The sequence below is a fragment of the Lithobates pipiens genome, unplaced genomic scaffold, assembly GCF_037356315.1.
Source record: "Lithobates pipiens isolate NorthernLeopardFrog02 unplaced genomic scaffold, aLitPip1_a1.2 Scaffold_19, whole genome shotgun sequence".
Lineage (NCBI taxonomy): Eukaryota > Metazoa > Chordata > Amphibia > Anura > Ranidae > Lithobates > Lithobates pipiens.
Window position 1 is genome coordinate 233370010 of NW_027507764.1, and position 16007 is coordinate 233386016.

Sequence of the window (16007 nt, forward strand, 5' to 3'; positions counted from 1 at the left end):
GGAAGGACTTTATCTGTGCCATTGTACAAGTCGTTGGGTATCAACCCTGGGAACCCCTAGACGCGGAGGAGCAGGCCAGGGAAAGGTAACCGGTAAGCCCAATAAGTCAAGGCCACACAGCAAAGGTTGTGGCCGCTACAAATGTATTTTTTCTGTACGATATTCTGATAATGTGTACAGGGCTTAAGTGTCAGTGTGTGTGTCTTTATTACAATTACAATAGAAGAATTTATTACAATAGAAGCCGAAGAATAGTTGTCTTTAAAGCTATCACAATGATATCAAGCCTGGAAGTGTATTACCTGTTGCAGGTGACATGTAGAAACAACTGAGAATTTAGTGCCAGCAGCAGCAGCAGCAAAGTAGCAGGACAGAGCACCATTCATTGTAGGTAAGAAATGTCATTCTTGGACTAGATAGGAGGAGACTCAAGAGAAAGGGTTCAGAGGAAGCAGTCACTACACAGAGAAGGAATGGGCTACAGTGACAGATTATGCAGGGAGAGAAAAAAAAATGGGGATAGGGGGTGGAACTGCTGATGTCATACAGACATTGGTGACACTGTGAAAGAGAAAGTAGTAGTAAAAAACAAAGTGAGTGGGGAGAGAAACCACTGTACAATTAAGCAGAGGAATGGGAATGCTGTATGTAGGAACGCATGGAAAATCAATGCCTTTCAATGATGCCAACCTCATGTGCCTTGCCTGGTTCACTCTGCACTGTTGCTGGGGGAGTAGTGCAGTTCTGACAGGGTGCGGGTGATGGGTGTAGTGCTACAATCTGCCCTACATGCAGCACCAAAGCTGCTCTCTGTCTAACATGATACATCCAGCAGCATATTCTGCTTTGGTAACAGCAGTACCCAGAAGAATGTGCCCCCCTCTCACAGTAAATCAGTGCATCCAAGGCAGCTGCCCCTCTGCCCCCGTGTCCCATCTCTGCAGGCAGAATACACTTACAGGCTCCTGTAAGGCTACATTCACACTGGGGGCGGTAGCTTTACTGCTGTTATAGCTGCACTTTTAACCCCCTCCAGTGGCCAAATAAGGGGCTAATAGCACCCGTGCTTTGCAGGTGCTTCAGCAGCGCTGCCCATTCATTCCAATGGGCAGGGGCGGTGGAGGAGCGGTGTAGTCCCCCACCGCCCCAATGATGCTGCTTGCAGGACTTTTTTTCCCATCCAAGCGCACCACCCCAGTGTGAAAGCACTCAGGATTTCACACTGGGGTGGCTTCAGAGGCACTTTACAGGTGCTATTTTTAGCTCAAAAACGCCTGTAAATCGATTCCGTGCTCAGGAAGTCAAAGGGTTCTCTCTTCTCTCACAGGTGAACCAATGTTTGCTTTCACTTTCTTTGTTTAATATGTGATTGCTGTGATTGGAAACAGTGATCATATGGTGCAGGACCAATTTATATGGTTCTGTACCCAGTAATGTGATTGACTGTGTTTGGGGGACACAACGATCACCATGCTCCCCGCTGCATGATCTGTGAGCTGCACATGAGCCTCTGATGAAAAAAAAAAAAAACGAAATTATCTTGGCAAATACATTTTCCAGGCCAAGGATCTGTAGAAGGGCCTGTCATTTTTTTGTATCTTAGATTGTATTAATAGCCAAATTTGTATAATTATGGGTAATCTATAGCTTGACCAATTAGTAGTAGCTGTGGAAAAATCCTTGTGAGTCTACCTGATAACATTTTACAAATAAATAAAAGTCTCTATTTAGGAAAGAGACTGAATGGTACTTATTTCTAAAAATTTTAAGGCGTTGGTATGGCGGTTTTATTTGCCTGCGGTATTTCCAAATGGTTCAGTTTTTCTTTTAAAACTAAAGAGGAGTTTTAAATAGCTACATGCATTTTGCTCTTTGTTTTTTCAGTGTTTGAAAGTACCCTGAGGAAATCGTAGGACAATGAAGCTGAACTCCAGACAGATTTAAACGACAAAAAGTAATCTAGCTCTGTAATCAATAAGCAATGTAAGTACAAGTAAGTAGGAGAATTTGACTTGGTATCAGTCTCCTGGAGTTCCTGTACGTTCTGGAGGGCAGCTTGTTCCTTTGAAAAACAACACACTAATTGGCTGGATGACCAGATGAAAGTAGAAGAAAGAAAGCCTAAACAAGAAAATGAATGCAGCCATAACATCTAAGGATTTGTAAAGCTGCTATACAATAAATGTTTGCCTTTGGGTTAAAGACCACTTTAAACCATCCAGGAGGATTAAAAATTCTTTGAAAAAATATGTTAGTTCCCCTTGACTGACACACTTCTTCTACAAATCACTTCTCTTCTGCTACTGGGGGATGCTTTATTGGGTTTCTCTAAATTATCTTTGAGACCTAGCCGACTCAGCCCTATTCATTACATCCCCAAGTTCCCACCAGGTAAGCCTCCTACTACCTTCGGAAAAAGGGAATATGTGTACAGGTTTGCATTAGACCATGTGCATGAATAGAATTTATACTATATCCAGTTATATTGAGTTTAAGATTAGAATTAGGAAGGATTTAGGAAGTGAGATACACAAAAGCAGAAGAAAACAAATACAAAATAAACAATTTAGGAAACCTAAAAGAAGAAAACAAATATTTTGCTTTTCTTCTATCAAATGCTACAAATGCTAAAGTGCATTGACACAATATAGTAGTACTCTGCTTTTTCTTCTTTCTCAGATGACAAAGGCCGTCATTCTCTACAACTTTCCCCTTCCCAGAAATCCCCCCTTTTATGCATAGTTTATGTGCAAAAATGGATGTTAAGGGCATACAAATTGAAAAAATAAGTAAACAAAATCACAGCTTTAGCAGATAATATGCTTGTATTTTATTTGACCGCGTATATCTTTCTTTCTACCTTGCTGACCGAATTTAAGCAATTTGGGTAGTTCTTGAAGCTACAAATAAATATACTAAGTCGTGTATTCTTTATATAACTCTCCCACCTGATCTGGTTCAGAAATCTCAACAAACATTCCCAATTATGTGGAAAACTGAATAATCACATATCTGGGGGTCCAGCAACCAGCCAATTTGGGTATGCTGTATGCATGTTACCTGTCACTTCTAAAATATTTAAAGTAAAGATCTGAAATAGTGGCAAAAAACATGTTTTAAAGGGCTGCATTTCTAAAAATGCCTGTACTTCCTACTGAGTACTGTATTTGCTGCAAGTTATCCCCCTCAGAATTCCTATGGCCTGTTTTACCTCATTACTGAAACTTTTTAGCACATACATTTGGAAGAATGCTACTCCAAGAATTCGTTTAGAAATGCTTTGCCCAAGTATAAAGGAGGTATTGGTCTCCTAAATGTGAGCCTCTATTATAAGGCTTGTCATTTGACCATACTTTTTTGATTGTTCTACTTTTCCTCTTTCCCCACCTCTCTCCTTTTTTTCCTTCTTATTTTCATTCTTTTTCGCCTTATTTTCTCTCCTTTTCTTTCTTTCTTCTGTTTTTCAGTTCTAATACTTTAGGTATTTCCCTATATAGGATTGTTTCTTAAAGGTTATCACCAACACCTTCGTAGCGTTGTGTTCAGAATTTCTTCCAGTACGTCACAATACTTACAATAGATCAGCAGAGAAACATCTATATATTATTGTTTGAGTGGCCTAACAGCTACAGATGCCCTCCCACCCCTCTGCTGAAATCTCCCCTGCCAGTATGGTCCCCTCCTCCAAATAGTCCTTACCCCCAAATCTCTTCCCAGCACAAGCCTTCATCCCCCCAAATGTCTTCTCTTAGCATAAATCTTCATTTCCACTCCCTCCTCACAAGTCACAATGGCCTTCAAAACAATTCCACTCTCTGTCCCTGAACATACCAGACCTCATAATTGGTGTAAGGGGATTTCTCCCATGATCCTACTTGACTTGTGTCATGTGACACATCAGAGCTGAAGAGCGAAACTTCCCCCCGCTCTGTATTCTATTAACTTTCAGCATGGTAAGGCAAGATGTTGGCAGCTGCAGTGGCCGGCAGCCGTGGCATTAGTACTTGAGGCACCCAACAGCAGATGTAGATCAGAACTAGTTATGCCATTGCGCTCAACACTAAACATGTGTACATACTGTATATGTAGGACAGAGCAGCTATGCTAAAGCGATGATCACCGAATCACAGTCTGCAGAATTCCATGTAATTCCCCTGTCAAATAGAAAGCCTTGCATGCAGGGTGTTCTCATTACAAGCCATGGTGGGGGAGCTGCTAAGTGATGAGTGGCAGCAGGTGCCAGGTGCCAGGTGCTGGTTACCCAAATGGAGCATTTTGACTTACTCTGACCTTTACTGATGCAGGATAATTTTTTTTTAGATGCATTGATGTAGAGAATTTTTTTACATTCTTTAATTTTACATACACAGTAGTGTTTAATACTGCAATTTACCCCTGTTGCAGTGCCTTTTTTTCCACTTCCACTAATCCCTGCTGCAGGGTAATTTTTAATCCCACTCATTAACAATGTAGGGGCATTTTTACTTACAGTCCAGGAACAGCAGGGGAAGGTTAGAGATAAGAAGAGAAGAAGAGAGGGGCGCCTCTGGGTGCAGATTTTTTCCAAAAACTTTATTTACAATGTGACAGTAGTAAAATTTGCACTCACATTTAGAAGGTTAAAAGTAGGCATTTATCACAAGAGGGGTCATCTGGTGTATCTGATTAAGGGAAGGGGATCACTGCTCCAGGTGTGTGTATGGATACAAGACTTTCCTCAGAACTGGAGCTCCAGGTGCAGGCTAAGCATATAGCAAAATGAAGCAAAAAGGAGGTTCTGGATAGCCGCACTAGGGAAAAGCTTTGACTAAGCACTGCTAAGAGTGAAACGCATCAGTGATTTGTCCCATTTTTTTGCTGTGGCTTGTATCTGTTGGATTTTTTAAAATAAAGGCTATATTCCGGAGTGCGGCTGTCCTGAACTCCCTTTTTGCTGTATTTTTACTTACACTGACCTTCAATGCCAAGGCCTTTTTTTTTTTATACTGCTACAATGTGCCATACAGTGAACTTGCCCTTTGGAAAAGGTTAGGGACCTCTGTGATAAAATGTAGCTTTGCAAACCAATGACTAAAGGGTACTCTCGTCAAGGACATAGACCGACTACTAATGGACCTGAAAGGATATGCAAAATGAAGGCAGTAACTGTATAGCAAAAAAGGGTTAAAAAGTGTAAAACTTTGATAGTTTATGTAGAAAAACACTGCGTAGGATTTCTGATATACTAATCATTAGCAGCAGTGAGAAGAATAAGTGTCTGCAACTAGTACAGGTGAAGGCAATGATTTCCAGATGAGCACACAAATGAAAAAAATACTCTGTCTTGTAGTGGTGAATGCTAATGCACTAAGGTCTAACATGGGTGAATAATAAGCAGCAGGGTGGCTACTAATGAAAGCTTAGAGCAGCCCATAATAATAATAACAGTTTTTCGACTTTGTGTGCTTGAACATTGGTAACAATAGGAGGATGCCACATAGCCAGATTGCATATTACCAGTACATTTATTCATTATTGGTATTAATATAGCACTGCCACAGTGCTTTTAATATACATTTAATATACATTATATTGTACATTAACATCAGTCCCTCCCCTCAAAGAGCTTACACTCTAAGGTCCCTAATTCACCTTCATAAATACATATACAATGGCCAATTTAGACAGGAGCCAATTAAACTCCCATTGAGAGGAAAGTGGAACCCCAGAGGAAACCACTTAAACACAAGCAGAACATTCAAATTCCAGGCATGTAGTGACGTGATTGGGATTCGAATCAATGACCTTCAATCCATTCCTTAATTTAACTTTGATGTTAGGTCACCGATAGAAGCGAAGGTGAAAAATAAGCAGCGATGCTGCAACTAATGATGGTTGTGAGTAGCACATACTGTAAGTATAGACATTAGTGAATATTGCAATGTTCATAACTGGCAGATGGTGTCTGATAATACAAGCTGTATTGATTTACTTCTAGATGGGTAAAAAAGTACAATGAAATAATGGAGGGTTACAAGGCAGCAAGAGAAAGTCCACCAGATATCACCCCACGTTGACAATGGACTGATCAGCCACAAGTGAGAATACTTGCTTTGAGTCACTTAATATCTTCGTAGTCAAACTTTGCTACTAATCAATTTGTGCGTGTCTATTAATCACATTTATAAAAGTCATATATTTGATACTATTGAAATGATTTAGTAAATGTTTAATTCACACCATCATTTGTATAAGTACTTATTCCCATTCAGTGGATTTGAAAATAAAGATTTTACATGAACATTTCTACTAAATGCAAGTTATGGTGAAAATAATAGTAGTAATAATAATATTAATAATATAAAATAATAATAGTAACAATAATAATAGCTCAGCTTTCTTAATCAGCCCCTATATTTTCAAAATGCTTTGTATATAATAAACAAGCTAATTTTATAAGTCTTTTATTATTAGAATTATGTTATTAGCACATATGTACCATAATTATTTAAAAAGCAGGAAGAGACAAATGCATGTTTATTTTCAATGAGAAATATACTATAATCCCTATGTAAAATATTTGTTTTAGAAAAATCACAATTCCAGTTGACGTATGGATGGCTAAAATGCTACAGCCTTAATAAAGCAATCACATGCAGTCTTGATGCTGCTGATGCTGGGCTGAGGAAGGAAGGAGGTGTGTCGAAGGGGGTGGTGAGCACAGACAAGGGGCTTCTCCCAAGGCTTTTTCGTGCTCTTAATGTTTATTGTAATAGCAGTCACAGAAAACCAGCAGCAGCTTATTTGGCTATTGTAGCTAACTTCTTAGTTCAAAAAGACAAAAGAACACTGATATCAAGAGGAAAGGAACCAGTAAACGGAAAAATCTACATCATGGTACTGTAGCTGATCTATACAGAGCTGCTAACAAAGAATCCAAATCACAATAAAATCAAGACGGAAATACAAGTACTGGCTTTTTTTTTTTATTATATCAAGTCAATTGCTTGTAGCGTGGAGGAAATTGTGCTCTTTTGCTATTTTTTTTAAGTAGTTATTTTTAGCATCAATTTGATGTTAACTGGAGTTTGGAGCTAAAGGGATATCAGAGCTTGACATTAGTATTTGCCTGCATCTCCTTGGTCAGCGTTGTATTCACTGAGAATGAAGTTTATCCTTGTGATGTGAATTATACTTTCCCATGAAGCCTCCGGCCATCCTATGAACCCATGCTCACTTGTCTCAGATGTTTTAAACCTTTTGAATTGACTAATATTACAGCAAGTCGGAATGGATAAACATGTCTTGTCTCTTTTACAACTTTTCTTGTCTGTGGTTTGTGGTAAGTAACATGAGATTGTATGTCAATAGATCCCAAGACAATGGCCAGACTTACATTGTGTGAGAAGTTGTATCTCTGTTTATGTCAGACTTGTAATGAAAAGCCACTGATTAAGTAGTTATATCTTCTTCAACTGTAGAGTGTGCAGTATTAACAAAGTAAAACTATTTGAAGCTATGACTATTGTTACAAGTCCTTTGATATTGTAAGGGAGGATGTGTACATTGCATGGCCAGTATAAATGAACAGAACATGTTCCTTACTGATAGCATTGTTAGTCAAGAACAGGATGATGTGATGTGACAGTGACCTGGAGTTGAGTATAATGGTGTTGTTGTGGTTGAGGATCTTGAAGTATATTATATTGTACTTCAGCAGGATTACACTTGTTTATAAAGTGGCAGCATGCTGAAAATACAAGTGATAGGGCAATTCAAATGACAGGAAACTGTGATTTCCTTGCTTAAAAGTAATTAATGAACTCTGATTTGATCCTCTTGAACAAAAAAAAAGGCATAAAAGGTCACATACACATAGTTTTTTGGATAAACTACACAATTTTCTAAGCAAGAATTTTACCAATATGCACTGAAAGTATAAAATATGAAAGAGCAAGTTAAAAGAGCATCACTTCTTAACAATCAAGTTATGGGATTTTAATAGAAATGTATAACATATAATGTAATATGATGTTCTTGGTAAACTTGCAACTATTAGTTTATACCATATGGATAATCATAGCAGATAACCCCAAAACACCAACAATAGGCAGAATTATTAATTTAAAGGAAGTAAAATTGGCATCAGATGACTATGTTGCTAGATACAGTTTATGTTGTGCATGGTTAATTAAAGGAGTTTAACATTTTCAAAACAGTAACGCTCTTTATCTCCTCCTGAGTCATGAACATAGAGTGCTCATCATTTGTTGGCTTCCAACTGGTAAGGAGTCAGCCAACTTTAAGCATACTTTGAAAATTCAGTATGCTCAGTATCCGGTGACTTAAATTTTGCTTGAAAAAATTACAGGAAAATTGGAAAACCCCAATAATACCGTAAATATCCAGATGTGTCCTCATTGTTGATTATCTAATTAGAAACATTTAACCATAAAGGATGAAATAGTGAATAGTTAATGGTACATTGAAGTCAAAATAATAGTTCCCTTTCTAATGAAGGCATTGTTCTATCACATCAATCCACTCCACTTCCTTTGTTTGTAATATGGTGAAACTGAAACACACTAGCTAGGAATTGTGTAACACACTTCAGATTACTTCATGCTGTTCATACACAGAAAGCTTAAAGGATAAGTTCACCTTTAAAAAGTAAATAAATAAATGCACATCTTTTTAGAGGTAAGAAAATGGGGCGTTAATTCTTTTTTTACACTGCAGACTTTTAAAACACTGCACCCAAGATCAGCAGATGGCAGGTGCAATGTCAGGATCCTGCAGACCTTCACCAACACAGTCCTGGCACACCAACCAGCCCCACTGCCAACAGCCTGTAAAACACAATTTTTGTTTCATTGACAAAGGTCAGTAGTACAAATAAAAAGAGTGACTCTCCCTAACAGGGAAAAAAACCTGACAAGGGTTCTAGCTCTTACCTACTCTATACAAAACTAAAAATAGAGTTTTGCTTAGAGATATATGTTAATGTAAAAATATTAGTACTGAGGGTGTTTTCACTTTTCACAACCATCAACCAGAGTCTCAATCAAAGATGTTTAATTGAGATAGGTGTTTAGATTTAGAGTCCACTTTGATGTATGGTTTTCAGCAAACTTTACCTGTTCATAGGTCACTGAATAGGTGAGCCAAATTTCCAGATTTGGCCTATTCTCCTGTGCAAAACCTCTGGCTGCTACTGCAGCTGGAAATCATTAGTTTAATGACAGTATTACCACCCCCACTAAACTTGCAGCTGTGTGGACCCTAAGCATCTTTGGTTTCTAGGACACGAGAGGGGCCGATCAGCATACGTGGCAGCTATGATGTTGGTGAACGCACAGTAATTTTTTGTTATGATGCAAAAAAAAAAAATAGGACGCAGGGTCACTTTCCAAAAGCCATGCCAAACCTATACCATATGAGCAAATTCAGCTGCTCCAAGTGTGTAGGTAGGGCTCCAAGTTAACCAGTCTGTAGGTAGGGGTGCACGTCCTGTCACTGCAACAGATACTATGTGAAGAAACAAAGGATGGCTGCACTTTGTCTGACAAAGCATGCAAGCCGTGTGAAACGTGTCACCCATGTCCCTCTGGCTATGTACCATTGTGTGCTGATGTTTTTACTTCTCCAATATAATCTAATTGCATTGTGTATGAACGTGCGGCCATCCTTCGTTTCTTCACAAATCTATATCCTAGATAGGGGTTTGTATGGATTTTAACGGAGACCCAATGCAAAAAGACAAAAGTATATGGTCCCCCTAAATCTAAACCAGGCCCTTATCTGAACTTGTAGTCTGCATCCTCCCTTCCTGAAATATACTATACCAGGCAACATACTGTCAACATGAGGCAGGTACCTTTTCAGAGGAGCCCCTTGGCAAAGCACACTGTCCCCATGTTGAACGTGATGAGGGCCTTTTACCATATTCCTGGCAAAATGGATGCAGGAGTCTATTTTGGGGAATTTATCTAAGCTTGGAAGCCCTCATTAAAATAAGGTACCCTCTCCATGTTGAGGACATGTGACCTTGTATGGTTCAGGAGGGGAACTGCACATTGGTTGCTCTTCCCGCTTTCCTGGCCAGCCAGCATACCTTCTCACATAGGGACCTGTATGGATTTTGGGGGACCCCACATCATTAAGTCCCCTTAAAATTCATACCAGATCTTAATCTAGTATAAAGGAAAAAGCAAAAATCACATGACTTTAATGTTGTAATCAAATCAAGTCCCAAAAATAGTCCAAATGTCAGCCATTAAGTTAAAAATGATCCATGTGGACAGTAGGTCAAATGATCATAATCTGAGGATTGATCAGCGTATGGCACATCAGGAATTAATACTTCCCACAGTATCTCACACTTAGAATCAGGGTGAAGCTAACAACACCAGGCAACATGAAAGAAAATGCAAGGGTGCAGGAATGTATCAGTATTGTGCATGCTTTATTAAATCAAAACAATGTATCCACTTACATAAAAACAGGCACAGCTCAGCATGCAGAAATGCTAGAGATAGCAGCATAAGAGCTGGCTGGGCCATGCTGAACACAGAAGGATCCGAAGCCTGATCCACCAAGTATAGGTATGAGCAGGGGTCAAGTCCTGGGGAAAAAAGTGTGGGAACTCCCACCCAAGATCCACTCCCCCACCAAAAAAAATAAAAATAAATAAAGGTACGCTCATATGCATATATATTTCACAGAAAATACAGTACATTTATTGTAAAGTGCCAGTTTACAAAAACAAAATAAGTTAACTTGTCAAACAGAATAATCAACACAATGGGTGATGATCTTTCCCTCGCAGGGAATTTCTAACACAAATACACCCTGTTCCAAATTCAAATACAGCAAATTAGAAAATATCACACAAACTGGAATAATGTTGCCCTTGCCGTGCAAGATTATCGGCAACGGATCAAAAAACTCACGGATCGGATCATTCCTTGGATCTGAGTCACAGATCGGATCTTTTTTCGGATCAGTAAATAATAATTGAATTTGCAAAAACCTGTGAAAAATTTCACCACCATATAGTCCCCACTGCAATATACATCTCCCCCACTGTAATATCCACATCATCTCCCCCAATAATATTTTGGCTGAGCATGGATGGGTATGGCTGGGTATTAGCAGAATATGTATTGGCAGGGTAAGTATTGGCAGGGTATTGCAGAATATTGGCAGGATAAGTATTGGCAGGGTATTGCAGAGTATTGGCAGGGTATGGCAGATTATTGCTGGGTATTGCAGATTATTGGCAGAGCATTGCTGGGTATTGCAGGGTAAGTATTGCAGAGTCTTGGCAGGGTAAGTACTGCAGAGTAAGTATCGGCAGGGTATGTATTGCAGAGTATTGGCAGGGTATTGCAGAGTATTGGCAGGGTAAGTATTGCAGAGTAAGTATCGGCAGGGTATGTATTGCAGAGTATTGGCAGGGTATGTATTGCAGAGTATCGGCGGGGTATGTATTGCAGAGTATTGGCAGGGTATTGCAGAGTATTGGCAGGGTAAGTATTGCAGAGTAAGTATCGGCAGGGTATGTAATGCAGAGTATTGGCAGGGTATTGCAGAGTATTGGCAGGGTAAGTATTGCAGAGTAAGTATCGGCAGGGTATGTATTGCAGAGTATTGGCAGGGTATGTATTGCAGAGTATTGGCAGGGTATGTATTGCAGAGTATTGGCGGGGTATTGCAGAGTATTGGCAGGGTATTGCAGAGTATTGGCAGGGTATGTATTGCAGAGTATTGGCAGGGTATTGCAGAGTATTGGCAGGGTATTGCAGAGTAATGACAGGGTATGTATTGCAGAGTATTGGCAGGGTATTGCAGAGTGCTGGCAGGGTATTTCAGAGTATTGGGTAATGCAGAGTATTTGGTATTGCGGCGTATTGACAGGGTGTTGCAGATTATTGGGTAATGCAGAGTATTGGCAGGGTATTGCAGATTATTGGCAGGGTATTGCAGAGTATTGGCTGGGTATTGCAGAGTATTGGGTAATGCAGAGTATTGGCAGGGTATTGCAGAGTATTGGCAGGGTATTGCAGAGTATTGGCGGGGTATTGCAGAGTATTGGTGGAGCAATGCAGAGTATTGGCAGGGTATAGCAGAGTATTGGGTAATGCAGAGTATTGGCGGGGTATTGCAGAGTATTGGTGGAGTAATGCAGAGTATTGGCGGAGTATTGCAGAGTATTAAGTAATGCAAAGTATTGGTGGAGTAATGCAGAGTATTGGCGGAGTAATGCAGAGTATTGGCGGAGTAATGCAGAGTATTGGCGGGGTATTGCAGAGTATTGAGTAATGCAGAGTATTGGTGGAGTAATGCAGAGTATTGGCGGAGTAATGCAGAGTATTGGCGGGGTATTGCAGAGTATTGAGTAATGCAGAGTATTGGTGGAGTAATGCAGAGTATTGGCGGGGTAATGCAGAGTATTGGGTAATGCAGAGTATTGGCGGAGTAATGCAGAGTGCAACTTAACATACTAGTGACTAACCTGGTTTACTTCTCGGGAGAGAAGTAAACTGGTAGCAGTGCAGCGGCTGTGGCCCCAGGAGGCCTGGACTGTCTGGCACTGGGTAGAGGGGAGGGAGGAGACAGTCCGGATCACAGCGGCATGTGTCTGTCGCTGGCTGCGCTGGAGGCCGTATGCGCACTGCCCACTGACTCCAGTGCGTGCCCACGTGTACGGCCGACGTCATGTGACCGGTTGCTAGACGCGGAGCGGCCCTAGCCTAGCAACCGGTCACTCGGGCGGCAGAGGAGCGGCGGGCTACGCACTGGCGGCGGGCTACTCAGGCGGCTAATGGGAACGGTGTTCCCGTTGTGGAAATAGTACGGGAACGCCGTTCCCATGCGTTCCCGCAGGACTCGAGCCCTGGGTATGAGCAAAACCCATACAGTAACTGCCATTTAACAGTTCCCAAAGCACATAGGTCAAGCAGGGAGGATGAGTGGGGTTTCAAGCTGCAATGCATTTCCACTCTTCACAAGCCCTTTCAAGCCTAGGATAAGGGGCTGGTATGAATGTTGAAGAGAATCCTGTTTTTCTTAACAAACAACGCAAAGTAGAAAATGTAATTTGACAGCATCTTAAGTGGTATTTTTCTTTGTGATGATTTGTAATGCTTTTGGACATGTTTGCCAAAACACAGACTGAACCCAAGCAGATTTGCCTAACACTCAGGGCCAGTGCTACCACTAGTTGGACTAGGCAACTGCCTAGGGCACATTGCCACCTAGGGCGCAGCCAGGACCTCTGGTTTCCCTACTTTCCACCAGTAGCTTGTCAGTGCCTCGTTCTCCATAGTCCAGCATGCATAGGGCACGCACAGTGGCAGCACACTACCACGGCTGGCCGACCGCATCAGCTCCACTCACACACATAGAGAGTAACATGTTTGTGGGTGCTTTGCTCCGCCCCCAGTCTGCCTTCACTCCCCGGGCCATTTGTCACTGTTTACTGAAGGGGAGGAGCATGCGAGAAGTGTGGGAATTCCTTCCTAGTAATGGGGTGGAGGTCGTCCCTTAACAGGTGACCATACGTACGCCGTCCTGCCTCTACTCAATGCTCACTTGACCCCTGGAACAGCACAAAGTACAAGTAGCCATTAGCCACACCCGCCACCACACGGAACCCCCACCCCTGCTATCGATTGGTCGTGACATAGGATTCCATGCAACGTGCCTGTCTCAGCTCTCTCCTTCTTGTTTTTAAGGGCAGACCTGAGAGCCTGGCACTAAAGGCAAACACAGTGAGTGAAGTTCTTGCACCTGTCACACTGGCCCCACACCACCACCTATCACATTGACCCCTCCCCCACCACCTGTCACACTGTCCCCCCACCACCACTTCTCATACTGTCCCCTCCACACCACCTGTCACACTGGCCCCCACCACCACCACCTGTCACACTGGCCCCCACCACCTGTCACACTAGCCCCCCACCACCACCTGTCACACTGCCCCGCTACCTGTCACACTGGCCTACCATCACCACCTGTCACACTGGCCTACCATCACCACCTGTCACATGGCCCCCTACCACTACCTATCACACTGCCCCCTCCACCTGTCACACTGGCCACCCACCACTGCCTGTCACACTGCCCCCCTCCACCTGTCACACTGGCCCCCATCACCTGTCACATTGGTCCCCCACCTGTCACACTGGCACTCCACCTCCTGTCACACTGCCCCCTGGCCCCCCACCTGTCACACTCTCCACTAGCTGTCACACTGGCCCCCACCACCTGTCACACTGGCCCCCCACCTTTTACACACTGTGCACACTGCCCCTCACCTGTCACCCCCACCTGTCACACTCTCCCCCACCTATCACACTGTCCCGCCCCCACCTGCCACACTGCTGGATTTGTCTCTTTGCTAGACAGGGCTGTCTCTTTGCTGGATTTGGCTGTCTCTTTGTTATATGGGGATGCCTCTTTGCTGGATTTGGTTGTCTCTTTGGATTGGGCTTTCTTTTTTATATGAAGATGTGTCTTTGCTGGATTTGGCTGTCTCTTTGGATTGGGTTGTCTATTTGCTGGATTTGGCTGTCTCTTTTCTGGATTGGGCTGTTTTCTTCTCTTTTTTGATGGATTGGGCTGTCTCTTTGACACCTTATGGCATGCATTTTTGCGAATGAAAATACATTTAGAGGTTTCATATTTAAATGTTCTACTGTTTTTAATTTTTTATTTTTTATTTATTTATTTTTTATTTTTTGGAGGGGGGGGCACAAATAGCTGGTCTTGCCTAGGATGAAAAATAGTCTAGCACCGGCCCTGTCAACACTTTCGATCCTGTATAAAGATCCTATTCTTAAGGGGGAATACACATAATTTATATAATTTCTTAGTTCTAGAATAGTTGCAATGTTATCTGAATAGCATTAGTAGCTCACTTAAATGCTTTCACTTGTAAATGTCATTTCAACTTAGTTTTTATTGTGTACTATGCTTACATGAGCATGTATCCCCTAAGTCCCCCCTAGGCGTCATATTGCATCATCTCTGAATATTTTATTAATCATAATACAACTTCCCATCCAGGGAAAAATATGAAGTCTGTCTCTAATGGGAAAACTCACTAAAACTGTAATAAAATGAAGCTGAATAATTTAGATAGTGATCTCATATCTCATGTACTCCCTGTCTTCAGAAACCCAGTGACCAGTCCATTATCACAGCTTCTGAGTTACATTTTATCAGTCTCTGATTGTTTCATTTTTCTAATTATAACTATTTAAAAGTGATAATACTGGGAATTTTAACAAACTAGAACAGATCCTAGATAGTTTAACATGATTATACAAATGAGTTGAATTGTATTTCTCCCATGAAAGCACTGCATATTGCTTTAGAAATGATTTATTGTTTTATGTATTCTTTCTGAAACATATTTTTGACTAAGTTACACACACTTTTGTTCATTCTAAAAAGTGAAATTTCAAGTAGAAATAGTAGAGCTGATGTTAATCACGTTATTAGGTAACTGTCACATTAACTGGAGCAGAGCAATGAACTCTGGAGCCGAAAGTTGACTTTGAGGTACGGCTGAAGCAGCGCTATAAATATTAGAGTATAATAGAGACCTATTTTAGCAGATGTTTTTGTAATGGAGTTTTGTAAAGAAAAAGCAATACATTTACTAAAATGCTTATTTTAATGCTTGTTTGATGCAAACTTAGTATGAGTAATGCAAGTGAATGAATGTACATGTTCATTCGTGTTTTTCTTCTGACATGCATCTGTGAAGCTTTTTTGAAGGATCTGGCAGGGATTGTTTGAATTTTGAAAAGGATCTTATGCACAATGTATGTTTGCATTTGTTATTGCTTTTGACATGCATCCTATTACTTCTCTAAAACTCCTCTTTACACATCAATGTGAATGCAGAATGCATCTAAAACACATCCAAACTGGCTTCAAATTGATGTCAAATGCAAGCCTCTCCATGAACACTGAACACATACTGCACTTAAACTTGTTTCTAAATGCACCTT

The 16007-nt window shown here is 41.2% G+C and overlaps 1 protein-coding gene across 1 annotated transcript in view; it reads left to right on the forward strand.

Moving 5' to 3' along the window:
- The first annotated feature begins 6714 nt into the window (after window positions 1-6714).
- RAMP3 (receptor activity modifying protein 3) overlaps window positions 6715-16007 on the forward strand; it is a 334835-nt gene continuing 325542 nt past the window's right edge. Inside the window, exon 1 of the mRNA XM_077491790.1 lies at window positions 6715-7321. Coding sequence (XP_077347916.1) covers window positions 7270-7321 — 52 coding nt within the window. The 5' untranslated portion in view covers window positions 6715-7269. The remainder of the gene's footprint in view (window positions 7322-16007) is intronic.